General features: G+C 39.6%; 1 protein-coding gene across 2 annotated transcripts in view; it reads right to left on the bottom strand.

Annotated features, from left to right (window-relative positions):
* LOC106560709 (lysosome membrane protein 2) overlaps positions 1 to 26,703 on the bottom strand; it is a 63,099-nt gene that overhangs the window by 14,520 nt on the left and 21,876 nt on the right. For both annotated transcript variants that reach the window (XM_014123870.2, XM_014123878.2), the window contains exons 3-7: positions 21,122 to 21,269; positions 20,441 to 20,632; positions 20,143 to 20,234; positions 15,690 to 15,809; positions 11,031 to 11,209 (exon numbers count right to left, since the gene is read on the bottom strand). In XM_014123870.2, coding sequence (XP_013979345.1) covers positions 11,031 to 11,209; positions 15,690 to 15,809; positions 20,143 to 20,234; positions 20,441 to 20,632; positions 21,122 to 21,269 — 731 coding nt within the window. The remainder of the gene's footprint in view (positions 1 to 11,030; positions 11,210 to 15,689; positions 15,810 to 20,142; positions 20,235 to 20,440; positions 20,633 to 21,121; positions 21,270 to 26,703) is intronic.

Below are 26,703 nucleotides of genomic sequence, written 5' to 3'. Positions count from 1 at the left end.
ACAATTATTCAAATGGCTAACTGGACTATTTGCATTGACATCCCCCCTTTTTTTTCTACGCTGCTGCAACTCGCTGCTTATTATCTATGCTGAGTCACTTTACCCCTACCTACAGTACATGTACTTATTACCTCAGTTACCTTGACTAACTTCTACCCCCACACGTTGATTCGGTACCGGTGCCCCCTGTATATAGCCTCTGTCACATCCTGACCAGTAAAAGGGGTTGTTTGTTATTGTAGTTTGGTCAGGGCGTGGCAGGGGGTGTTTGTTTAGTGTGTTTCGGGGTTTGTTGGGCAATGTTCTATGTTAGTCTATTTCTATGGCTGTGTCTAGTTAGTCTACTTCTATGCTTAGTTTATTGGTTTGACCTTCAATTGGAGGCAGCTGTTTCTCGTTGCCTCTAATTGAAGGTCCTATTTTATAGGGGTGTTTTGTCCATGGGATTTGTGGGTAGTTGTTCCAAGTTTAGCTGTGTGCCTCATAGGACTGTTTTCTCGTCGTTGTTATGATTAAGTGTTTATTTTGGTTTTCTTCATAATAAAGAAGATGAGTATTCACATTCCCGCTGAGCCTTGGTCCCATCCTTACGACGAACGTGACAGCCTCATTATTGTTATTTTATTGTTACTTTAACCATTTCGGATAGTGTCTAGAACGCACGAACAAAACGCCGCTATTTGGATATAACGATGGATTATTTGGGACCAAACCAACATTTGTTATTCAAGTAGAAGTCCTGGGAGTGCATTCTGACGAAGAACACCAAAGGTAATAACATTTTTGTTATAGTAAATCTGATTTTGGTGAAGGCTAAACTTGCTGGGTGTCTAAATAGCTAGCCCGTGATGGCTGGGCTATGTACATAGAATATTGCAAAATGTGCTTTCACCAAAAATCTATTTTAAAATCGGACATATCGAGTGCATAGAGGAGTTCTGTATCTATAATTCTTAAAATAATTGTTATGCTTTTTGTGAACGTTTATCGTGAGTAATTTAGTAAATTGTTAGTGAATTCGCCGGAAGTTTGCGGGGGGTATGCTAGTTCTTTACGTCACATGCTAATGTAAAAAGCTGGTTTTTGATATAAATATGAACTTTATTGAACAAAACATGCATGTATTGTATAACATAATGTCCTAGGTGTGTCATCTGATGAAGATCATCAAAGGTTAGTGCTGCATTTAGCTGTCTTCTGGGTTTTTGTGACATTATATGCTAGCTTGAAAAATGGGTGTTTGATTATTTCTGGCTGGGTACTCTGCTGACATAATCTAATGTTTTGCTTTCGTTGTAAAGCCTTTTTGAAATCGGACAGTGTGGTTAGATTAACGAGAGTCTTGTCTTTAAATAGCTGTAAAATAGTCATATGTTTGAGAAATTGAAGTAATAGCATTTCTAAGGTATTTGAAAATCGCGCCACAGGATTCAACTGGCTGTTACGTAGGTGGGACGATTTGGTGCCACCTAGCCCAGAGAGGTTAATCACACCGTGAGCTATGGTTCTTTGAGCACTTCCTATTGCTTCCACTAGATGTCCCCAGTCTTCACAAATTGGTTTGAGCCTTCTACTGTTAAAACTGAATGAATGAGACGCTGTGGAACGTGGTCACACGGAGAGGGCCATCACCATTATGACGCCGGCGCCCCTGGTTACCCTCCCCTTTCGAAACGTTTTGAAACACAATGCAATCGTCCCCCTCGAATCTTATTGGCTCTCTTCTTGAAAAACGCCCTGAAGATATATGTTATACAACGTTTGACATGTTTGAACGAACCTAAATGGGAAAAAAATGCATTTTCTCGAAATGGCTGTCCCGTGGCCGACGGAAGTTTTGGAGCAGCCTTCAGACGCGCTAACAAGAACAAGCTCTTGGAACATAAAGGAGTAATTTTTTCGAACGAAAATACATTTGTTGTGGACCTGGGATTCCTGGAAGTGCTTTCTGATGAAGACAACCAAAGGTAAGGGATTATTGACAATAGTATACAAGACTAGATGTGATATGCGATTGTTCCAAGATAGCTAGCCTATTGCTATTGCTAGCCTATTGTTCTGAGTATCGCATCCCCTTTTATCGCAAAGTGTGATTACCCAGTAAAGTTATTTTTAAATCTGGCATTACAGGTGCTTTCAAGAGATATTCATCTATAAATCTTAGAATGACAATATTACATTTTAAAAATGTTTTCGAATAGTAATTTAGTAAATTGTAGCTCTGTTTCATTGGATGCGTTTGAGGGAAAATAGTTAGTCAACGTTACGCACCGATGTAAAATGCTGTTTTTATATATAAATATGAACTTTATCGAACAAAAGAATGCATGTATTGTGTAACATGATGTCCTAGGTGTGTCATCTGATGAAGATTGTCAAAGGTTAGTGCTGCATTTAGCTGTTTTTTGGTTATTTGTGATGCATGTGGTTGGTCGGAAAATGGCTATGTGGCTACTTTTACGATATACTCCTCTAACATGATCTAATGTTTTGCTTTTGCTGTAAAGCCTTTTTGAAATCTGACAACGTGGTTCGATTCAGGAGAGGTGTATTTATAAAACGATATAATTTGAGAAAAAAAATTGAAAAAAAAAAATTATTACATTTTGTTTTGCTAATGGCGATATGATTTTTCGCTCACTCTGAACTATGCCATGCTTAAGGCAAAATACTACTTGAATGATTTTACAGACCACCTGGTCCTTATACTATGTTTTTGCCAGAATTTGCTGAATTCTTATCAAGCCTTGTAATCCTATATGACCAAATAGTAATTATAGGTGATTTTAATCTACATGTCGACAATAACAGTGATGCCCTGGAATAGTGTTTTCCTCTCTTATAGAGTATTTTGTCTTTGCTCAGAATGTATTGTGCCCACCCGCTGCCATTGCCATACGCTAGATCTAGCCCTATCCTATGGTATTGATATCTTAAATGTACCAGTTTCTCCTCAAAATCCTGTACTCTCAGACCATGTACTTAGAACTTTTGAAATTCAATTGATAGTCCGCCCTAGAACTGGACCTGGATTTTATTTTAGCCGCCTTATAAATTCATCCCAGAAATGATAGATTCTAGCATTAATACCACAATAGCATTCCTCCAAGCTTGAAGTATGCTGGCTGGCATGGCAAGACAGACAGCATCACTGATTACAAGCAAGCCCTAGGATCTGCGCATGCATCCTACTCCTAAATTAATAGATGAAAAACAAAGATTATATTTCTCTTCAGCACTGTAGCCAGTCTCAAATAGAAGCAGGCCCCAGCCTGCCTGAGCATTTTCTAACCTAGATTTTATGATTTTTTTAAATGAGAAAATTACTACAATTAGAGCTAAAATCTCAATGAAGTCATCTGATATGCCACAAACCCTACAGGAGTATGAGGAGATCACAGCTATTTTGGATTGTTTAACACCCCTGACTTGGTTGAACTTATTATGCACTCCAAGTCTTCCACCTGCCAAATTGACCCTATACCCACAAAGCTAGTCAAAGAACACATCTTTCCAAATGGGGATAGTCCCTGAATCTCTTAAATAGGCTGTAATTAGACCTCTTAAAAAACAATATTATAGGCCTAAAAACGAAAAAACAATGGGCCAATCTCAAATCTCTGTTTCCTTTCATAGATACTAGAGAAAGCCGGAGCCCAGCTGATGACATATTTTTTTCATTCACACAGTACCTTTGAAACATACCATTCTGGTTGTAGACCATTTCACAGGACTGAGTCTGCACTTGTCAAGGTAGTAAATTACCTACTACTGTCGTTGACCTTGGTCACGTCTCTATTCTTGTTCTTTTAGATTTAAGCGCTGCCTTCGATACGATTGATCATGCTATTCTCACTAAGAGGCTAGAAGACTTGGTTGGTCTATGAGAACAGGTTCCCAATTGGTTCAAATCATACGTTTCTGAGCAGTATCAATTTGTTCAGATGCGCAATCATTAATCTGAAGGTTCCAAGGTTGAATGTGGCGTTCCCCAAGGTTCTGTGCTTGGAGCCCTTTCATTTTCCTTGAACTTGCTTCCCCTTGGTAATGTCATTCGTAAGCACAACAACATTTCTACGCTGATGATACCCAATTGTATTTATCTTTTAATCTCTGGGCGGGCTTCGTCCCGTATGCGGGACGGACATCCAGCGAAAAATCCTATCGCCATTAGCATAACAATTTTTTTTATATATTTTTTTCAAATATAGGACTATGTTATATCGTTTTATAGATACCTCTCCTGAATCGAACCACGTTGTCCGATTTAAAAAAGGCTTTACAGCAAAAGCAAAACATTAGATTATGTTAGAGGAGTATATCGTAAAAGTAGCCACATAGCCATTTTCCGACCAACCACATGCATCACAAATAACCAAAAAACAGCTAAATGCAGCACTAACCTTTGACAATCTTCATCAGATGACACTCCTAGGACATCATGTTACACAATGCATGCATTCTTTTGTTCGATAAAGTTCATATTTATATATAAAAACAGCATTTTACATCGGCGCGTGACGTTGACTAACTATTTTACCTCAAATGCATCCGGTGAAACAGCGCTACAATTTACTAATTACTATTCGAAAACATTTTTAAAATGTAATATTGTCATTCTAAGATTTATAGATGAATATCTCTTGAAAGGACCTGTAATGCCAGATTTAAAAATAACTTTACTGGGTAATCACACTTTGCGATAAAAGGGCCTGCAACATCCTCCAGCATGACCGGTTTGGCGGTGGGTCAGTCATGGTGTGGGGTGGCATTTCTTTGGGGGGCCGCACAGCCCTCCATGTGCTCGCCAGAGGTAGCCTGACTGCCATTAGGTACCGAGATGAGATCCTCAGACCCCTTGTGAGACCATATGCTGGTGCGGTTGGCCCTGGGTTCCTCCTAATGCAAGACAATGCAAGACCTCATGTGGCTGGAGTGTGTCAGCGGTTCCTGCAAGAGGAGGGCATTGATGCTATCGACTGGCCCGCCCCTTCCCCAGACCTGAATCCAATTGAGCACATCTGGGACATCATGTCTCGCTCCATCCACCAACGCCACGTTGCACCACAGACTGTCCAGGAGTTGGCGGATGCTTTAGTCCAGGTCTGGGAGGAGATCCCTCAGGAGAACATCCGCCACCTCATCAGGAGCATGCCCAGGCGTTGTAGGGGGGTCATACAGGCACGTGGAGGCCACACACACTACTGAGCCTCATTTTGACTTGTTTTAAGGACATTACATCAAAGTTGGATCAGCCTGTAGTGTGGTTTTCCACTTTAATTTTGAGTGTGACTCCAAATCCAGACCTCCATGGGTTGATAAATTGGATTTCCATTGATTATTTTTGTGTGATTTTGTTGTCAGCACATTCAACTATGTAAAGAAAAAAGTATGTAATAAGATTATTTCATTCATTCAGATCTAGGATGTGTATTTTAGTGTTCCCTTTATTTTTTGGAGCAGTGTAGATACTTTTGTGCCCGTTTCCTCCAGCATCTTCATAAGGTCCTTGTTGTTCTGGAATTGATTTGCACTTTTCGCACCAGAGTAGTTCATCTTTAGGAGACAGAACACGTCTCCTTCCTGAGCGGTATGACATCTGCGTGGTCCCATGGTGTTTATATTTGCGTACTATTGTTTGTACATATGAATGTGGTACCTTCAGGCATTTGGAAATTGCTCCCAAGGATGAACCAGACTTGTGTAGGTTTCCAATTTTGTTTCTGAGGTTTTGGCTGATTTCTTTTGATTTTCCCATGATGTCAAGCAAAGAGGCCCTGAGTTTGAAGGTAGGCCTTGAAACTCGGCCACAGGTACACCTCCAATTGACACAAATGATGTCAATTAGCCTATCAGAAGCTTCTAAAGCCATGACATCATTTTCTGGAATTTTCCAAGCTGTTTAAAGTCACAGTCAACTTAGTGTATGTAAACTTCTGACCCACTGGAATTGTGATACAGTGAATTATAAGTGAAATAATCTGTCTGTAAACAATTGTTGGAAAAATTACTTGTGTCATGCACAAAGTAGATGTCCTAACCGACTTGTCAAAACTATTGTTTGTTAACAAGAAATTTGTGGAGCGGTTGAAAAAATTAGTTTTAATGACTTCAATCTAAGTGTATGTAAACTTCCGACTTCAACTGTAGCTACGCCTCCCTCACTTCCCATGTCCTGGCCTGGTGATCAGGATATTAACTAAATGTAAGTAGGGGTAAGCTCACAGGTCTTTGGGTGAAAGAACTGGGTGCAAATATTATTTGATATTGACCGTTTGCTCTGGCCTGCCTGGAGTGCCAGATGGGCGGGGTTTGCACTTTTGCAACTATTCTATTGGTCCCGTTGGGTCAGGCAAGCTCAATCAAGCCTAGATAAAGTAATTAAAATGATTTGACAAATAGCATTTGAACCCAGGCCTGATGGTAAACGACCTGGATCCACTCACAAATCAATCAATGTGTTTGCTCTCCTAAACATGGACGAGTGAGTAAGTGTGTTAGTTTCCTTTGGTATGGCAACCTTGGCAACTTTTGCTTTTCAACCCACTAATGCGTGACAGTAAACGACTGGTGATAAATCACAGAGAGACACTTGCGGGGCAAGCACAACAATGGAGACGAAGGCTGCGTCTCAAATGGCAACCTATTTCCTATATAGTGTACTACAATTGACCAGCGCACACTTTACTCCCTAAATATTGTACTGATTTAGCCTAGGTCACACCCTATTCCCTACATAGTGCACTACTTATGACCAGGGTTCCTTGTACTGCAATTGAAAAGTTTGAAAAGTAACGCACTATATAGGGAGTAGAGTGCCATTTTGGACGAACACAAGTAGAATAAGAGCACTGACTGCTCTTTCCCCAAAAGGCCACTTTCAGATTAGGCCTTCCCGGCCTGACCTGTGGTTCTGGGGGGTTAGAGACAGGGGAGCTGAAACAAATCAAATCTAACTGTATTTGTCACATGTGCCGAATACAACAAGTGTAGACCTTCCCGTGAAATGCTTACTTACAAGCCCTTAAAACTTCTTCAGGATCGGTGGGTCCCCCATGGGACGGTTGAGCTAACGTAGGCTAATGCGATTAGCATGAGGTGGTAAGTAACAAGAACATATCCCAGGACATAGACATATCTGATATTGGCAGAAAGCTTAAATTCTTGTTAATCTAACTTCACTGTGCAATTTATGGTAGATATTACAGTGAACTAATACCATGCTATTGTTTGAGGTGAGTGCACAATTTTGAACTTGAAAAGTTATTAAAACCTGTTGGGGCTAGGGGGCAGTATTGACAATTTCGGAAAAAATATGTGCCCATATTAAACTGCCTCCTACTCAAACTCAGAAGCTAGAATATACATATCATTAGTAGATTTGGATAGAAAACACTCTGAAGTTTCTAAAACCATTTGAATGGTGTCTGTGAGTATAACAGAACTCATATGGCAAGCAAAAACCTGAGAGAAATCCTACCAGGAAGTGGAAATCTGGATGCATGGGCTCTCTTCAAGTCGTTTCCTATTGAATACACGGTGACGTAGTAATAATTGTGCACTTCCTACGGCTTCCACTAGATGTCGACAGTCTTTACAAAGTTGTTTGAAGCTTCTACGATGAACAGAGAATGACAAGGAGGGGAAGTTGTTGAGGCAGGGGGTGACATCACTTCTTGGAGCGCGTTCATGAGGATGGATCCCTCCATTCCAAAACCTTTTTCAAGACACAGGAACCGTCCGGTTGAAATATTATTGAATCTTACGTAAATACAACTTTTTTTTACTTTTCGTCGCGACATCGTCCGCGCGCTTTCTACACTTGGAGTAGCTTACTGGACGCACGAACAACAAGGAGTTATTTGGACATAAATTATGGACTTTATCGAACAAAACAACATTTGTTGTGGACCTGGGATTCCTGGAAGTGCCTTCTGATGAAGATGATCAAAGGGAAGGGAATATTTCTTATGCAATGTATGATTTTAGATGACTCGAAGATGGCAGCTATCTGTATAGCCTAGTGTATTTTTCTGAGCTCAGTACTTATTGCAAAGAGTGCTTTCCTCGTGAAGCTTTTTTGAAATCTTTCATAGCATTTGCATAAAGGAGATGTTCATCTATAATTCTTTGAATGACAGTTTAATTTTGTATCAATGTTTATGACAAGTATTTTTGTAAATTGTGGCGCTGATTCACCAGCAGTATTTGAGGGAAAATATTTTCTGAACGTCACGCACCGATGTAAAATGCTGTTTTTATATGTAAATATGAACTTTATCGAACAAAAAATGCATGTATTGTGTAACATGATGTCCTAGGAGTGTCATCTGATGAAGATCGTCAAAGGTTAGTGCTGCATTTAGCTGTGTTTTGGGTATTTGTGATGCATGCTAGTTGCTAGGAAAATGCCTGTGTGGTTGTTTTTGTCGATGTACTCTCCTAACATAATCTAATGTTTTGCTTTCACTGTAAAGCCTTTTTGAAATCGGACGATGTGGTTCGATTCAGGAGAAGTGTATCTATAAAATGGTGTAAAATAGTCATATGTTTGAGAAATTGAAGTTATGGCATTTATGAGGTATTTATATTTCGCGCCACGCGATTCCACTGGCTGTTGACTAGGAAATGTCCCACCTTGCCCAGGGAGGTTAACAAACCAATTAGGCACATTTGGGCAGTCGTGACATTTTGTTTTTACATAAATGCAATGGTTCATTGGATCAGTCTAAAACGTTGCACATACACTGCTGCCATCTAGTGGCCAAAATCTAAATTACACCTGGGCTTGAGTAATACATTATAGCCTTTCTCTTGCATTTCAAAGATGGTGGTACAAAAAACCCACAAAAAAACTGGTTGGTTTTTTCTTTGTATTATCTTTTACCAGATCTAATGTGTTATATTCTGTTACATTCCTTTCACATTTCCACAAACTTTAAAGTGTTTCGTTTAACCTGTTAGGGCTAGGGGGCAGTATTGACACGGCTGGATAAAAAAACATACCCGATTTAATCTGGTTACCACTCCTACCCAGTAACTAGAATATGCATATACTTATTACATATGGATAGAAAACACCCTAAATTTTCTAAAACTGTTTGAATGGTGTTTGTGAGTATAACAGAACTCATTTGGCAGGCAAAACCCTGAGACATTTTCTGACAGGAAGTGGATACCTGATGTGTTGTATTGCCTTTAAACCTATCCCATTGAAAAACACAGGGGCTGAGGAATATTTTGGCACTTCCTATTGCTTCCACTAGATGTCACCAGCCTTTACAAAGTGTTTTGAGTCTTCTGGAGGGAGATCTGACCGAACAAGAGCCATGGAACGATGATGTCCCATTAGACACCTGGCGCGCGAGTTCATGTTGGGTACCCTCGTTCCAATACGTTATAAAAGAGTATGCATTCGTCCACCTTGAATATTATTCATGTTCTGGTTAAAAAAGGCCTTAATGATTTATGCTATACAACGTTTGACATGTTTGAACGAACGTAAATATATTTTTTCCCCTCGTTCATGACGAGAAGTCCGGCTGGCTTAGATCATGTGCTAACAAGACGGAGATTTTTGGACATAAATGATGAGCTTTTTTGAACAAAACTACATTCGTTATGGACCTGTGATACCTGGAAGTGACATCTGATGAAGAGAATCAAAGGTAATGGATTATTTACATAGTATTTTCGATTTTAGATCTCCCCAACATGACGTCTAGTCTGTATCGCAACGCGTATTTTTCTGGGCGCAGTGCTCAGATTATTGCAAAGTGTGATTTCCCAGTAAGGTTATTTTTAAATCTGGCAAGTTGATTGCGTTCAAGAGATGTAAATCTATAATTCTTTAAATGACAATATAATATTTTACCAATGTTTTCTAATTTTAATTATTTAATTTGTGACGCTGACTTGACTGCCGGTTATTGGAGGGAAACGATTTCCTCAACATCAATGCCATAGTAAAACGCTGTTTTTGGATATAAATATGAACTTGATAGAACTAAAAATGCATGCATTGTCTAACATAATGTCCTAGGAGTGTCATCTGATGGAGATTGTAAAAGGTTAGTGCATCATTTTAGCTGGTTTTATGGTTTTGGTGACCCTGTCTTTGAATTGACAAAACATTACACACAACTCTTGTAAATGTACTGTCCTAACATACTCTAAATTTATGCTTTCGCCGTAAAACCTTTTTGAAATCGTAAAACGTGGTTAGATTAAGGAGATGTTTATCTTTCAAAGGGTGTAAAATAGTTGTATGTTTGAAAAATTTGAATTTTGACATTTATTTGGATTCAAATTTGCCGCTCTTGAAATGCACCTGCTGTTGATGGAGTGCACCACGGGTGGCACGTTAGCGTCCCACCTAGCCCATAGAGGTTAAAAAAAGGGGCAGATCCTTAAGAAGTTTTAACTAACATTGCAGTTCAAGAATAGTCAAGAAAATATTTACCTAATAAACTAAAGTAAAAAATAATAAAAAGTAACACAATAACATAACAATAACGAGGCTATATACAGGGGGTACCGGTACCGAGTCAGTGTGCGGGGGTACAGGTTAGAGGTCATTTGTACATGTAGGTAGGGGTGAAGTGATTGTGCATAGATAATGTAATAGTCCGGTGGCCATTTGATTAATTGTTCAGCAATCTTATGGCTTGGGGGTGGAAGCTGTTATAAGGAGCCTTCTGGTCCAAGACTTGGAGCTTCGTCTATTATATAGGTCCTGGATTGCTGGAATCTTGGCCCCGTGATGTAATGGGCCATACTCACTACCCTCTGTGTGTGTGTGTGTGTGTGTTTGTGCGTGCATGTAAGTGTGTGTGTGTGTGTGTGTGTGTGTGTGTGTGTGTGTGTTTGTGCGTGCATGTAAGTGTGTCTGTGTTCTGGGGTGTGTATATCTCAATTGGTTCCCTGAACACACCTGATTGAAATGGAATAGGGCCTACTACACCGATCTGAATTACAGTGTGAGAGAAGAGGTGGAGAGGAGGTGGAGGTAGAGAGCTGGAGCTAACTACCTTTTTTACACACGCTGACTTTCAGCACTCCGCTACCCAGGCACTCTTTGGGGGAGACACAGAAGCCTTCGTTGGCTGGGTTCTCCTCCTTGCTGGCCAGCACGTCACGAGGAGGGGTGAAACGATACGCTGGGAGTCCCTTCACCTCCACATCTTTCTCAAACTCCATGAAGATGGACCTGAGGATCACAACAAAAATGTACTGTCTAACAGGGTGTCATATTGACACCTTCTCTCTTTTTCAAATGAGACCTGCACAATACAAAACACACACATCAATATAAAACACAATAAAATACTATATTACAAAACATGATCATAAAAAACAAACACAATATTCACTTAGAGCATTCCCCGCTAATGTTTTAAATTAATACAGCTCATAATATCTGCGGAACTCTCTCGCTCACATTTGGACTGATATGAATGAATGGAGCCACACCAACAGTAAGGGTAGTCTTTTAATTATATTAAGTGTTGCATTCCCCCTAGTGAAAAGTGTTACATTTTGCTAGTGAACTGCAGTGCACTAGACAATAAGATACTGTTGTAGGCACCATACTGTAAACATGGCCATGGATTCTGTGGGGTTTAGAAAAGATGAATGACAACACACAGTCTAAGCCAAAGCTGGAAGGATACTGTAAGGAGACCAGGGATCAAATAGTATTCGAAATGTTTCAAATCCTTTGAAAGTTTGTTCTAACCTGCTTGGAGGCGATTGTGACTATTCTATTGGTTCCATTATGCCAGGCAAGCTGAATCAAGCCCAGCTAAATTATCTGAAATTATTACAAATAGTACTTGAACCCAGGTCTGACTGTCAGGCCTTCAGGTAGGCCACCTACAACAATGCTCTTTATTGTCTGAGACATGAGCTCATCTTTCAGAAAGCTGTGTAGTGGTGAACCTGTGTTGAACTACACTTGCTTCTACCCACAGACCCTAAATCCAATTTACACGCATAGGTTAGAGGTCAGGGGTCACAGGTCATGTCACCCACAACAAGTCACCCACAGGGGAAATTACCTCTGGAGATTCCTGGGGTACTGGTACCCAGGTTTCTGATCAATTTCAATTAAGTTAACTCAGGACATAAACTGACGGTCTAAATGGAATTGGCCAAAACCCTAATCATAACTCCAGATGATCATTAAGTTGTTTACATTCCTCTAATCTTGAAATCCACAACTAGATCTTTAACATTATTTAACTTTACATTTATATATTTATTTTTCATGAGAGATTAACATTCCTCCAATGTGGAATTAAACAGAAATTCCAAATGGAATTGACCCCAAAACTGGTACATCCAGTTGACTTGATCCTTTGGTCATTGCCAAAGGACATTTTGCAGATGTGGGACATAGTGCATCAGCTCTTCTCTAATTCTTAATAAAACAATGTGTGTAAAAAAGACATATCATTATCATAAACATTTGGGTTACTGATTATGATATTAGTATAGAGAATGCTAATGAAATTGAATTTTTTTTTACTACCAAACTACCAAATTAAATAAGGCTTGGCCATTTTTGTTTGATTTTACCTTAAGGTTTGCAAATACCCACACACACAACACACTTGTTATGACTATTTGTTGGTGTTTTTAAAATACTATGTTTGATTTATTGTGAGTGTTCTTTTTCATTTGGGTTTAGTGAGTTTTCTGTTTGTCTTTGTGCCAAGGTATCTTAAAGGGACACACTCACACACACATGGATTTTTCTGAAGTTATTATTTTCTGAGTTTAATTGAACATGTGAATTCTTTTGATAAGACATGTACTGGAAACTTACTGGAAACCTGGGATACGAAATGTATGAAATGTTTCACAGTTTTTTATTAATTAGTCTAATATAGTAATTAACACTTATTTGAAGGGTTTGTATGACCTCTGACCTCTGTCCTGACTTTCCTGTGTGGTTTGATCACCCTCACTGGAAAGCCATTTGGATAATGAATTTAAGGTAATTTGTAATACTGATTTGAAGGTAATTTGTAATATTGATAATTATGATGAAGTTTATGTTCTTAGCCATATTTGTGATTTGGACCAATGTGAAGAAGGAGAGGGTGTTTCCTTTGACTAAGGGTAGGCTGTCTTAATTAAGTCTATTTTGCTATGACCGTATGGGTACAATTATTTTTCTTAATGGAGTTATTAAGGGTAGTGATGCTAATTCGATTTTGTTATTTGAAATTATTTGTTTTATTTTTTAACCAGTAGTACTGTTTTTTTTACACATTACTCACATTGGGAGTCATGTGTCAAAATTATTGGGGAGGTACTAGTCCTCTGAGGTTTTAGATTGAAGTTTACACACCTTGAGTGATACAGTTGAAGTCTGAAGATAACATACACCTTTGCCAAATACATTTAAACTCAGTTTTTCACAATTCCTGACATTTAATCCTAGTAGAAATTCCCAGTTTTAGGTCAGTTAGGATCACCACTTTATTTTAAAAATGTGAAACTTCTCTTATGTCGATGGTGTATTGGTTGATAAATGGACAAGACATAATGGGTGGTAAAGGTGGTGGTGGCTCAGGTGAGACATTGAAATTGGGACATTATCATGGGCCATCCACTCTACACACTGCTAAAATTATAGTCATTTAGATGAAGACTATATTAGGACACTGATCTGTAATTATAATCATGATAAGAAAGTTAACCTGTTATGGCTAGGGGCCAGTATGTTCACAGCCGGATAAAAAACGTACCCGATTTAATCTGATTATTACTCCTGCCCAGAAACTAGAATATGCATATAATTATTAGCTTTGGATGGAAAACACTCCAAAGTTTCTAAAACTGTTTGAATGGTGTCTGTGAGTATAACAGAACTCATTTGGCAGGCCAAAACCTGAGAAGATTCCATGCAGGAAGTGCCCTGTCTGACAATTTCTTGCCCTTCTTGATATTCTCTATCCATTACAGGGGATCTCTGCTGTTACGTGACACTTCCTACGGCTCCCATGGGCTCTCAGAAGGCGGCAAAAAGCTGAATCAAGTTTGGTCAGGGCTAAACTTGGTGGGTGTCTAAATAGCTAGCCGTGATGGCTGGGCTATCTACTCAGAATATTGCAAAATGTGCTTTCACCGAAAAGCTATTTTAAAATCAGACACCTCGATTGCACAAAGGAGTTCTGTATCTATAATTCTTAAAATAATTGTTATTTTTTTGTGAACGTTTATCGTGAGTAATTTAGTAAATTCACCGGAGGTTTGCGGGGGGTATGCTAGTTCTGAACGTCACATGCTAATGTAAAAAGCTGTTTTTTGATATAAATATGAACTTGATTGAACAAAACATGCATGTATTGTATAACATAATGTCCTATGTGATTAATCTGATGAAGATCATCAAAGGTTAGTGCTGCATTTAGCTGTGGTTTTGTTTTTTGTGACATTATATGCTAGCTTGAAAAATGGGTGTCTGATTATTTCTGGCTGGGTACTCTGCTGACATAATCTAATGTTTTGTTTTCGCTGTAAAGCCTTTTTGAAATCGGACAGTGTGGTTAGATAAAGGAGAGTCTTGTCTTTAAAATGCTGTGAAATAGTCATATGTTTGAAAAATGGGAGTTTGGGGATTTTTGAGGAATTTGTAATTCGCGCCACGCCTATCATTGGATATTGGAGCAGGTGTTCCGCTAGCGGAACGTCTAGATGTAAGAGGTTAAATCTTGTAATTTTCTTTTAAGTTGAGAGGACTCTCAACATTGGGGAATGTGAGATAAATTACAAGATTATGTTATAATACTGTTATTGCATCAAATGGTTGTTTTATGCAACAGAATAAGGGGCTGTTAGAACACTCCTCTGTGTGTGTTCTACTGAGGATGGGCCTCTGGAAGATTTAACACTGACAGAAGATTTACTATGGATTGGTGATAAACCTAACAAGATGACATTCCATAGCATGATTAGTGTCTGTGTGCCTGACTGGAAGGTACCAGGGAGAGATGGCTCGGGGTCAGACCCTGGTCTCTACACAATGATAACAGTTTTTACAGCAGATACAGTCTGCTGTGAATTATAAGTGTCTTTCATAAAAATATTAACCTTGTGACCCATTCCATACATCTGTTGTTTGTCATGTAGACTGAAGGAGGTGTATTATGGCTATAAAAGACCTTTGTACCTTTGTCAAAGGGGCTCTCAACGAATCATCTGAGGGTGATTTGTCGACCAGCCATCATTATCGTAGCTCAATCGATTCACTTTATATGTGTATGTTGTATTGACCCTTATTAATAAGAGAATAAAGATTTAGTTTAAGTATAACTCCAAATTGTGTGATAAGTTAGTCTCTCCTCATTTGATAGTAAAGAAATTAACTACCACAAAAGTCACACGTGAGACCACTGGCCATCACTCAAATGAGCAACACCGCTTCTGAACTTACAATTTTCTTGTGGGATCCATTTACCAAAGTAAAACTGTATATATTCAACACTGACCTTTGACATACTGTTTAGCAGAGTTGGGGTCAATTCAATTTCCTCATTTAAAAGCAATACTTCCTGACTTGACTTGAAATGGAATTGACCCCACCCTGTCAAAATGTATGCATTTTAGTGACCTTGGACATACAGTTTAGTGAGACATCTGTTCTGTTCTGATCTGTAAGATTCTGTATTGTAGCCTACCTGCACAGGTCAGGACTGAAGATGTACAGTCTCTCCTTCTTGGACAGCAGGGGGTGGAAGGCACTGCCATCTGTACCGTTGATCATGTTACTCTGCTCAGACGTCCACAGACTCAGTTTGCTGAAACACAAAACGTATTTCTAAATGTAACTTGATTAAAGAAAAAATATACATGTACATCTTTATAATACCTATTAAATACAAATCAGCATCTAGCCCAATGCTTGATTGTTAAGGCTTGTGTGACTTATCAATCAACATATTTACCTTTTACGGCTGGAGGTTCCGCTAGCGGAACGTTTCGACAACATCCGGTGAAATGGCAGAGCGCGAAATTCCCCCAAAATTATTTGAAATATTTAACTTTCATACATTCACAAGTGCAATACATCAAACTAAATCTTAACTTCTTGTTAATCTAGCCACCATGTCAGATTTCAAAAAGGCTTTACGGCAAAAGCAAACCATGCTATTATCTGAGGACAGCACCCCATTAACCTCTATGGGCTACCTACTCAACAGCCAGTGTAATCCCGTGGCGCGTTATTCAAATTCCTCAAAAATGCAAAAACTTCAATTTTTCAAACATATGACTATTTTACACCATTTTAAAGACAAGACTCTCGTTAATCTAACCACACTGTCCGATTTCAAAAAGGCTTTACAATGAAAGCAAAACATTAGATTATGTCAGCAGAGTACCCAGCCAGAAATAATCAGACACCCATTTTTCAAGCTAGCATATAATGTCACATAAACCCAAACCACAGCTAAATGTAGCACTAACCTTTGATGATCTTCATCAGATGACAACCCTAGGACATTATGTTATACAATACATGCATGTTTTGTTCAATCAAGTTCATATTTATATCAAAAACCAGCTTTTTACATTAGCATGTGACTAGCATGTGACTAGCATTCCCACCGAACACTGCCGGTGAATTTACTAAATTACTCACGATAAACGTTCACAAAAAGCATAACAATTATTTTAAGAATTAGAGATACAGAACTCCTCTATGCACTCGATATGTCCGATTTTAAAATAGCTTTTCGGTGAAAGCACATTTTGCAATATTCTCAGTAGATAGCCCGGCATCACAGGGCTAGATATTTAGACACCCAGCAAGTTTAGCACTCACCAAAGTCAGATTTACTATAAGAAAAATGTTATTACCTTTGCTGTCTTCGTCAGAATGCACTCCCAGGACTTCTACTTCAATAACAAATGTTGGTTTGGTCCCAAATAATCCATTGTTATATCCAAATAGCGGCGTTTTGTTCGTGCGTTCAAGACACTATCCGAAAGGGTAAATAAGGGTGACGAGCATGGCGCAATTCGTGACAAAAAATGTCTAAATATTCCATTACCGTACTTCGAAACATGTCAACTGCTGTTTAAAATCAATTTTTATGCCATTTTTCTCACAAAAAAGCGATAATATTCCGACCGGGAATCTGCGTTTAGGTAAACAGACGAAAGAAAATAAAGCATGGGGTCGACTCGGGCACGCGCCTAAGCCCATAGTACTCTGATCGGCCACTTGCCAAACGCGATAAAGTGTTTCAGCCAGAGGCTGCCTCGATATCGTTCAGCTTTTTCCCGGGCTCTGAGAGCCTATGGGAGCCGTAGGAAGTGTCACGTTATAGCAAAGATCCTCAGTCTTCAATAAAAAGAGCAAAGATGAAACACAACTTGTCAGACAGGCCACTTCCTGCATGGAATCTTCTCAGGTTTTGGCCTGCCATATGAGTTCTGTTATACTCACAGACACCATTCAAACAGTTTTAGAAACTTTAGGGTGTTTTCTATCCAAAGCCAATAATTATATGCATATTCTAGTTACTGGGCAGGAGTAGTAACCAGATTAAATCGGGTACATTTTTTATCCGGCCGTGTCAATACTGCCGCCTTGCCCTAACAGGTTAAACAAACACATGACAACATAATTCAACCTGCCAGGCGCGACACAAACTCAGAAATAACGATATAATTCATGCCTGACCTTTGAAGATCTTCTTCTGTTGGCACTCCAATATGTCCCATAAACATCATAAATGGTCCTTTTGTTCGATAAATTCCTTCGTTATATCTCCAAAATGTCCATTTATTTGGCGTGTTTTATTCAGAAAAACACCGGTTCCAACTCGCGCAATATGACTACAACATATCTAATAAGTTACTTGTAATCTTGATCCAAACATTTCAAACAACTTTCCTAATACAACTTTAGGTATTTTTTTACGTAAATAATCAAAAAAAATGAAGACTTGATAAACTGTGTTCAATACCGGACGAAAAAAAGTGGAGCAAGCTTTCAGGTCGCGCGCCCCAACCACAACAGTACACTAGACTCGACCCTCGTTCTGAACAGCCATACTTTTTCATTACTCAAAAGAAAAACATCAACCAATTTCTAAAGACTGTTGATATCCAGTGGAAGCGATAGGAACTGCAAACAAGTGCCTTAGAAATCTAGATCCACATAGGAAACACATTGAAAACACTGTCACCTCAACAACAAAGAAAATCCTGGATGGTTTGTCCTCGGGGTTTTACCTGCCAAATAAGTTCTGTTATACTCATAGACATTATTTTAACAGAGTTAGAAACTTTAGAGTGTTTTCTATCCAAATCTACCAATTAAATGCATATCCTAGCCTCTGGGCCTGAGTAGCAGGCAGTTTACTTTGGGCACGCTTTTCATCCAAAATTCCGAATGCTGCCTCGTATCCTAAAAAAGTTAAAGAAAGCTAATCAAAATGTGTGCTTTATCTAATCAAAGGGGGAAAGAAAGGGTGATGCATGATACCTACTGGCAGGTCTGTTATTACATTAGAAGGAAGCTGACAGGAAGCCTTCATTGAGACCTTTCCAACTGGGCTAAGTACTAGGATGTGTCAAGCACACAGCTCTGTGCTCTGTGTTCTGTGTTCTGGCTAGGCTAGGGGCCTCTGGGGAGTCTCTATCTCTGGTGCTGCAGTGTGCATTCCAAATGACCATAGGGGCTCTGGTCAAAAGTAGTGCACTACATAGGGAACATTGTGCCATTTGGGTCATAACCCTGTCCTCTGTTACTGTCTGGCAGTATGAAGAAGTTCTTAGGAAACAGATGGACTGTTCTGTTCCAGTCCTTTACACTTACTCAATGATGGGTTTCACATCATCAAATAAAGATATAAATATTGGACAGAATGTCCAGTGTGTGTTCAGGGAAGATGATGTGCATGTACAGTATGTATTGTAGGAGGCAGTTACAACACAGCATCTTTTGGAGTGCTGTACATTTATTTCTCTAAAGAATTGACTAATGAAGATCTAGCAGTCAACTTTTGAGAATGATTTTTGAAGGATGGTCTGCTGATTTACAAATTGCTTAATTGATTTTTAATGCACTGTTCGGCAGGGCACCCGAAAACATGTCATGATCTTCTGTCACTGGTCGTTTAGTCGTTCCAAAGATCAGAACCAAAACTTTGGTGAGGCTGCCTTAAGTCACTATGGTCCTGGCCTTTGGAACAGTCTTACAGAGGATCTGAGAGCTTCAGAAACTGATGACACATTTAAGAAAAATCTTAAGACATACAGTGCATTCAGAAAGTATTCAAATCGTTTGACTTTTTCCACATTTTGTTATGTTACAGCCTTATTCTACAATGTATTTAAAAAAATGTAATCCTCATTAATCTACACACAATACCCCATAACGATAAATGTATTAAAATAGAAATACCTTATTTACATAAGTATTCAGACCCTTTGCTATGAGATTTGAAATTGAGTTCAGTTGCATCCTGTTTCTGTTGATCATCCTTGAGATGTTTCTACAACTTGATTGGAGTCCACCTGAGGTAAATTAAATTGATTGAACATGATTTGGAACAGCACACACCTGTCTATATAGGTTCCCACAGTTGACAGTGCATGTCAGAGCTAAAACCAAGCCACGAGGTTGAAGCAACTGTCGGGAAGAGCTCAGAGACAGGATTGTGTCGAGGCACAGATCTGGGGAAGTGTACCAAAAAATTTTTGCATCATTGAAGGTCCCCAAGAACACTGTGGCCTCCGTCATTCTTAAAAGGAAGAAGTTTGGAACCAGCAAGACTCTTCCTAGAGCTGGCTGCCCAGCCAAACTGAGCCATCGGGGGAGAACGGCCTTGGTCAGGGAGGTGACCAAGAACCCAATGGTCACTCTGACAGAGCTACAAAGTTCCTCTGTGGAGATGGGAGAACCTTCCAAAAGGACAACCATCTCTTCAGCACTCCACCAATCAGGCCTTTATAGTAGAGTGGCCAGACGGAGCCTGGACTTGAACCCGATCTAACAACTCTGGAAAGACCTGAAAATAGCTGTGCAGAGACGCTCTCCATCCAACCTGACAGAGCTTGAGAGGATCTGCAGAGGAGAATGGGATAAACTCCCCAAATATGGCCAATATGCTTCAGTACCTTTCTCCTTTAAATCTGGCTATCCTGCCATAGTCCATGAAGTCTGCCTCCCCGGTATGGTAAACAAATTCACCATCATTGCTTCCATTTTTCTACAGAGTGGAAAAGAGAAGGAAAATCAATCTAAGGCCATTCATATTATTTTATTATAGTAATATTTTATATTCAGTTGAAAGTGGCAACCACCAGCAGACACAACAGGTATCAAGGACCATAGACAGTTTATATTGTTCTTTACAGAACTTAAAAAGGGTTGAGTGTGTCAGATGTTGTATTTTGTATTCACTCCCTGACCTACCTTATACATGAGGCCAAAGTACTCGTCGATCTCAGGGTTCATGCGGTGTATGCGGGACAGCAGAGGGTCCTTGAAGCCCCACAAAAGCTCGTTGACAGAGTGTGTCATGAACATGCTCACATGCAGGGAGTTCATCCAGATAGACACCATAGAACTCTTCCAGAAGCTATCCTTTACCTTGTTCATCACAGCCTGAGCAGAGGAGGGAGGGAGGGAGAGGGAGGGTAGGATGGATAGAAGGAGAGAGATAGATAGAGAGGGGAGATAGATAGATAGATAGATAGATAGATAGATAGATAGATAGATAGATAGATAGATAGATAGATAGATAGATAGATAGATAGATAGATAGATAGATAGATAGATAGATAGATAGATAGATAGATAGATAGATAGATAGATAGATAGATAGATATGTGGGAGAGAGAGAGAGAGAGAGGGGGGTAATGGAGAGGGTGGGAGAGATTACTTATTGTCAAACACAATGAACAAAAAACAACACAACTACTTAAAATAACAACAAGAAGAAAGAGAAAACAAAGAAAAATTAAGAAATTATTGGTATACTTATCCTTAGGAGCCGTTAAACCTCTACATACACAACACTAAACATGATGGTTGGCTTTAGAAGAGAAAAATAAGAGCTCATAACAGTGTAAACACACACACACTTTTACTCACCACAACTGGGATGTTGATGGTTGTGATCATGTCTATGTCAGGATCACCCACTGACCTCTCTGGCAGAAACACAAAGGTCTTGGATTGGTAGGCAGCGACCCTGGTCCCATTCTCTAAAAAGGTCACGTTCTCCTTGGGCCTGTACTCCCTGGGGCAGAGGAGATATGGGGAAAGTCAATATCTCCCTCCCCTCCTGGAGGATCTGAGCCCTAGGACCATGCCTTACGACTACCTGGCCTGATGACTCCTGGCTGTCCCTAGTCCACCTGGTCGTGCTTCTACTCCAGTTTCAACTGTTCTGCCTGCCGCTATGGAACACTCGACCTCTGAATGACCCTGCTGTTCGTTTGAACATCTTGAAGAAAAATCTGGCCTTTATGGCCATGTACTATCTCCACAGCCAGAAGAGAACTGGCCACCCCTCAAAGCCTAGTACCTGTCTAGGTTTCTTCCTAGGTTCATGCCTTTCTAGGGAGTTTTCCTAGCCACCGTGCTTCTACATCTACATTGCTTGCTGTTTGGGTTTTTAGTCTGGGTTTCTGTATAGCACTTTGTGACGTCTGCTGATGTAAACAGGGCTTAATAAATACATTTGATTGATTGAAATCTCATTGAATATCAGATTTACAGATAAAGAAACTGTAGGCTTATATAAAACCATTTCTGTATGGACCTTGCTTAGTGCACAGGGGCATTGTTACTGCTGAAACATGAAAGGGTCTTCCCCAAACTGTTGCCACAAAGTCGGATGCACAGAATCATCTAGAATGTTATTGTATGCTGCATCATTAAGATTTCCCTTCACTGGAACTAATGGGCCTAGTCTGAATCATACAAAACATCCCAGACCATTATTCCTCCTCCACCAAACTTTACAGTTGGCACTATGCATTGGGGCAGGTAGTGTTCTCCTGGCATCCACCAAACCCAGATTTGTCTGTCAAACTGCCAAGCATCGGCTGGAGTGGTGTAAAGCTCGCCGCCATTGGACTCTGGAGCAGTGGAAACGCATTCACTGGAGTGAGGAATCATGCTTCACCATCTGGCAGTTTCCAAAATCCTGATTGCGATCAAATGTCAAAGCAACTTGACAAAGCAACCTCCAAACTAATACCAGTAACAATAAAAACATCAAACAAGGTGGGGTATGGTGTGTCAATGACAAACACTGCGGGACACTAGTTTATATAGTGTCAAAGGACACACACATAGGTCTCCCTAGGAGAAGGGGTGACCTCAAATATTTATTGTTAAAACGAGAGGCTGCCTGGATCTTTAATTTAAAGACCCTTGCTCCCTTTGGTCTCAACGTACAGTAGACTTGGATCTGAAGCCATTCCTGTTATTATTGTGATTTTGCTATTCATTGTAAATGTTTGTAGGCCTATGTAGCCAAATTGTATCTATGATCGTAAGCTATCATTCATGTTTTTTGTATTTATTTTTATATCTAAGAATTAACCAATGATATCAGGCAACACCCTGCCATGATTAGACACCTTTGATACTATATATACTAGTCACCCACAGTGTTTGCCATTATACCCTGATGAAGACAGCTTGGCTGTCAAAACGTTGGATATTATGTTATTAAATTATTGCATCTGAGCTCCTAGAGTGTGGGTCTTTCTTTTTCTTTTACAAAAACTGACGGACCTTACTTTTTTCAATCTTTACTGACGTCATGCCCTGGCATGTAAAGCTGGCATGTCTATGTATGCGGATGACTCAACACTTTACACATCAGCTATTACAAAAACTGAAATGGAACAAATCATTCACTAAACCCTAAACCTCAACTAAATCTTGTAATGAATAATGTGGAAATTGAGCAAGTTGAGGTGACTAAGCTGCTTGGAGTAACCCTGGATTGTAAACTGCCATGGTCAAAACATATTGATACAACAGTAGCTAAGATGGGGAGAAGTCTGTCCATAATAAATCGCTGCTCTGCCTTCTTACTATCAACAAGGCAGGTCCTACAGGCCCTAGTTATGTCACATCTGGACTACTGTTCAGTGGTGTGGTCAGGTGCCACAAAGAAGGAAAATTGCAATTTGCTCAGAACAGGGCAGCACGGCTAACCCTTGGATGTACACAGAGAGCTAACATTACTATTATGCATGTCAATCTCTCCTGGCTCAAAGTGGAGGAGAGATTGACTTCATCACTACTTCTATTTTTACGAGAGGTATTGACATGTTAATGCTGCCACACAGCTCGGACACCCATGCATACCCCACAAGACATGCCACTAGAAGACATGACAGCAGATCAAACTATGGGAGGCGCACAATACTACATAGAGCCATGACTACATGGAACTCAATTCCACATCAAGTAACTCATGCAAGCAGTAAAATTTGATTTAAAAAACAGATAAAAATAAACCTTATGGAACAGCGGGGACTGTGAAGAGACACAAACACATGCACAGACACACACGATAACATACGCACTATACACACACGTACACATGATTTTTGTGTTGTAGATATGTGGTAGTAGAGTAGTGGTCTGAGGACACACACTTAATCTGTTGTGAATGTATTGTAATGTTTTTAAAATTGTATTACTGCCTTAATTTTGCTGGACCCCAGGAATAGTAGCTCAGCTAATGGGGATCCATAATAAATACAAATACAAATCTCACCATCCGTTATCATCGGCAGCTCTAATGTGAGAAACATCTTCGTTCCCAATGCAAAAACATTGTGTTATCCTGAGGCTCGGACACAGGCTGCTTCCTATCGTTTTACGCCAGAACATGGGGTCTGTTGCTGTCGTAGTCCATGTGGGATCTAATGACATTGGGATGGCTAGCTCAGAATAGCTGAAACAGGATTTTAAATAACTGTTTGGAACTCTGAAAGACCAACAAGCATCTAATTATTTCAGGCCCAGTGCCCAACCATAAACGATCAGCATTATCATTACATTTTACATTTTAGTCATTTAGCAGACGCTCTTATCCAGAGCGACTTACAGTAGTGAATACAGTTCATACATTTCATTTCATGCCTTTTTTTTTTTTTTTTTGTACTGGCCGCCTGTGGGAATCGAACCCACAACCCTGGCGTTGCACACACCATGCTGGCGTTGCAAACACCATGCTCTACCAACTGAGCCACAGGGAAGGAATCATCATAATGCAGGCCCGCAACATGTAACCAGCTTGTTTTAGCCCATGTACCAGCTCTAGGCATTAGCCCATGTGTACAGTTCTAGACAATATATCTATACGTGGACATTCTGGTAATATCTGAAACTTGGCTAATTAAGACTGTGCCGGATACTGATGTGTCTTCGACTGTTTATAATGTTTTTAAATCCGATGGAGTTGACAGAGGTGGAGGTGTCGCCATATTTACAAACGACAACTTAAATGTTTCTGTATCTCTCTCTTGTTAACAATGACAAATTTATGCTAGTGGGAATTTATCGCCCTCCCTCTGCCTCAACATGTGCTCTTAGCCGATAGTCTAACCGCCTGTACCATGTCAGATATAGTGTTGACATTTATTTAATTTTGAGTTTTCGTCCAAATATTACACTTTATATACATCACAAAATAAAACAAAAATAACTAAACTTTTTGATATAGACACACCAGATTTTTGCCAATATTTTTAAATAATCTTTATTAATTATGAAATTATGAAAAATATTAATAACATTCCACCCATGAGGCCAAAGGGGGCGTTTTTGGTCATTGACTGCAGGGAAGGGCTACACACCTTGAAAAAGCTACTCTCTAAGATATTATTTTGACAAACGCCCCTCATAAGTATACAGCCAAGGGAATTTTTGCATGAGAGATGAAAAGCTCCCTAAATCTCGGCCTCGCATTATTACAAAGAGAAATTATAGGAATATAAATTAGCAACAATTCTTGTGTGTTCTGGGATTATGTGAATGGGGAGTTTTGTGTTAGATATCTCTGACTCGGATCAGGCCCTACATTTTTTTATTTATTTGCTCAACTCAATTTCAGATAAGCATGGACTGGTTAATAAACTAAGGGTAAAGGATAAAGCTAACTCTTGGTTTACATATGAACTATCATAAAAATGACAGGAGCTTGGACTAAGGCTGACTGATTATATGTCTGACTGGCAGTCCTTCAGACACTTGAGAAATAGATGTCTATCCCTGGTTAGAAAAGCAAAATCAACATACTTCTTGAACTTTGGATCTGAGAATAGTGGGAATCCAGCTGCCTTCTGGAAGGTAGTCAAATCTCTGAAACAAAACTCCACCCCCTTATTACCACAGCAGGTTATGACAGCCTCTGGTTCCATAACAGATAAGATGGACATTTGTGGTGCTTTTAATAACCACTTTTCCTCAGCGGGCCACCTATTTTGTGAAATAGCTTCTGAAAACTCTGATTCCAGTAGAGGGAGTCCTTAGCTCACATCGAGCCAGTTTGCAAAGAATGATACATTCCCCGATCCACATTACTCATTTTCTTTTCAACCATTTGATGTCTATGATGTACTAAGTGCCTTATTGAAGATCAATGTACTTCCGGGTTTGGAGCGAGTAGTCGTGCTGCACTTCGCTCAACAGGTAATATTACATTTTATTACATTACAATGGTTTGATTTGTTTGATCTGAGCAATTTTTAGCTAGCTACATAGCTGTCTTTGTATCAAAAATAATTGTGTAGTTTAGAGTAAATATCGAGGTTAGCTAGCCAGCTATTTTCGTCCGCCGCGACGCCGTTCTCCAAACTTAGTCAACACTGCTAGCTAGCCAACTTCTACCGACTAGCAGCACTGTAGAAACGAATACATTACAACAGAACGATTTGATTAGTGTAGTGTTAGCTAGCTACATAGTTGTCTTTGCTGTCTTTGTATCTAAGATAATTGTGTAGTTTTAGAGTAATTATCGAGGTTAGCTAGCCAGCTATTCTCGTCCGCCGCTAAGCCGTTTTCCAAACTTAGTCAACACACCTAGTGAACATCAAACCCACTGCTAGCTAGCCAACCTTTACCGACTAGCAGCACTGTAGAAACTAATACATTACAACGGAATGATTTGATTAGTGTAGTGTTAGCTAGCTACATAGTTGTCTTTGTCATAGTTTGATAATTGTGTAGTTTAGAGTAATTATCGAGGTTAGCTAGCCAGCTATTTTCGTCCTCCGCGACGCCATTTTCCAAACCTAGCCAACTTTTACCGACGAGCAGCATTGTAGAAACTAAATACATTACAAAGGAACGTCTTGATTAGTGTTATGTTAGCTAGCTACATAGTTGCCTTTGTATCATGATAAAGGTGTAGTACTGAAACTATCGAGGTTACCTAGCCAGCTACACTTTCAAACAAAGTCAACAACACAGCCACTGCTAGGTAGCCTACTTCACCAGCCAGCAGTACTGTATTTTTTTAGTCATTTTAGTCAATAAGATCTTTGCAACGTAAGCTTAACTTTCTGAACATTCGAGACGTGTAGTCCACTTGTCATTCCAATCTCCTTTGCATTAACGTAGCCTCTTCTGTAGCCTGTCAACTATGTGTCTGTCTATCCCTGTTCTCTCCCCTCTGCACAGGCCATACAAACGCTTCACAC

The sequence above is a fragment of the Salmo salar genome, chromosome ssa01, assembly GCF_905237065.1.
Source record: "Salmo salar chromosome ssa01, Ssal_v3.1, whole genome shotgun sequence".
Lineage (NCBI taxonomy): Eukaryota > Metazoa > Chordata > Actinopteri > Salmoniformes > Salmonidae > Salmo > Salmo salar.
Note: the sequence above shows the minus strand (reverse complement) of the source record. Positions and strands in the feature narration are given on the sequence as shown.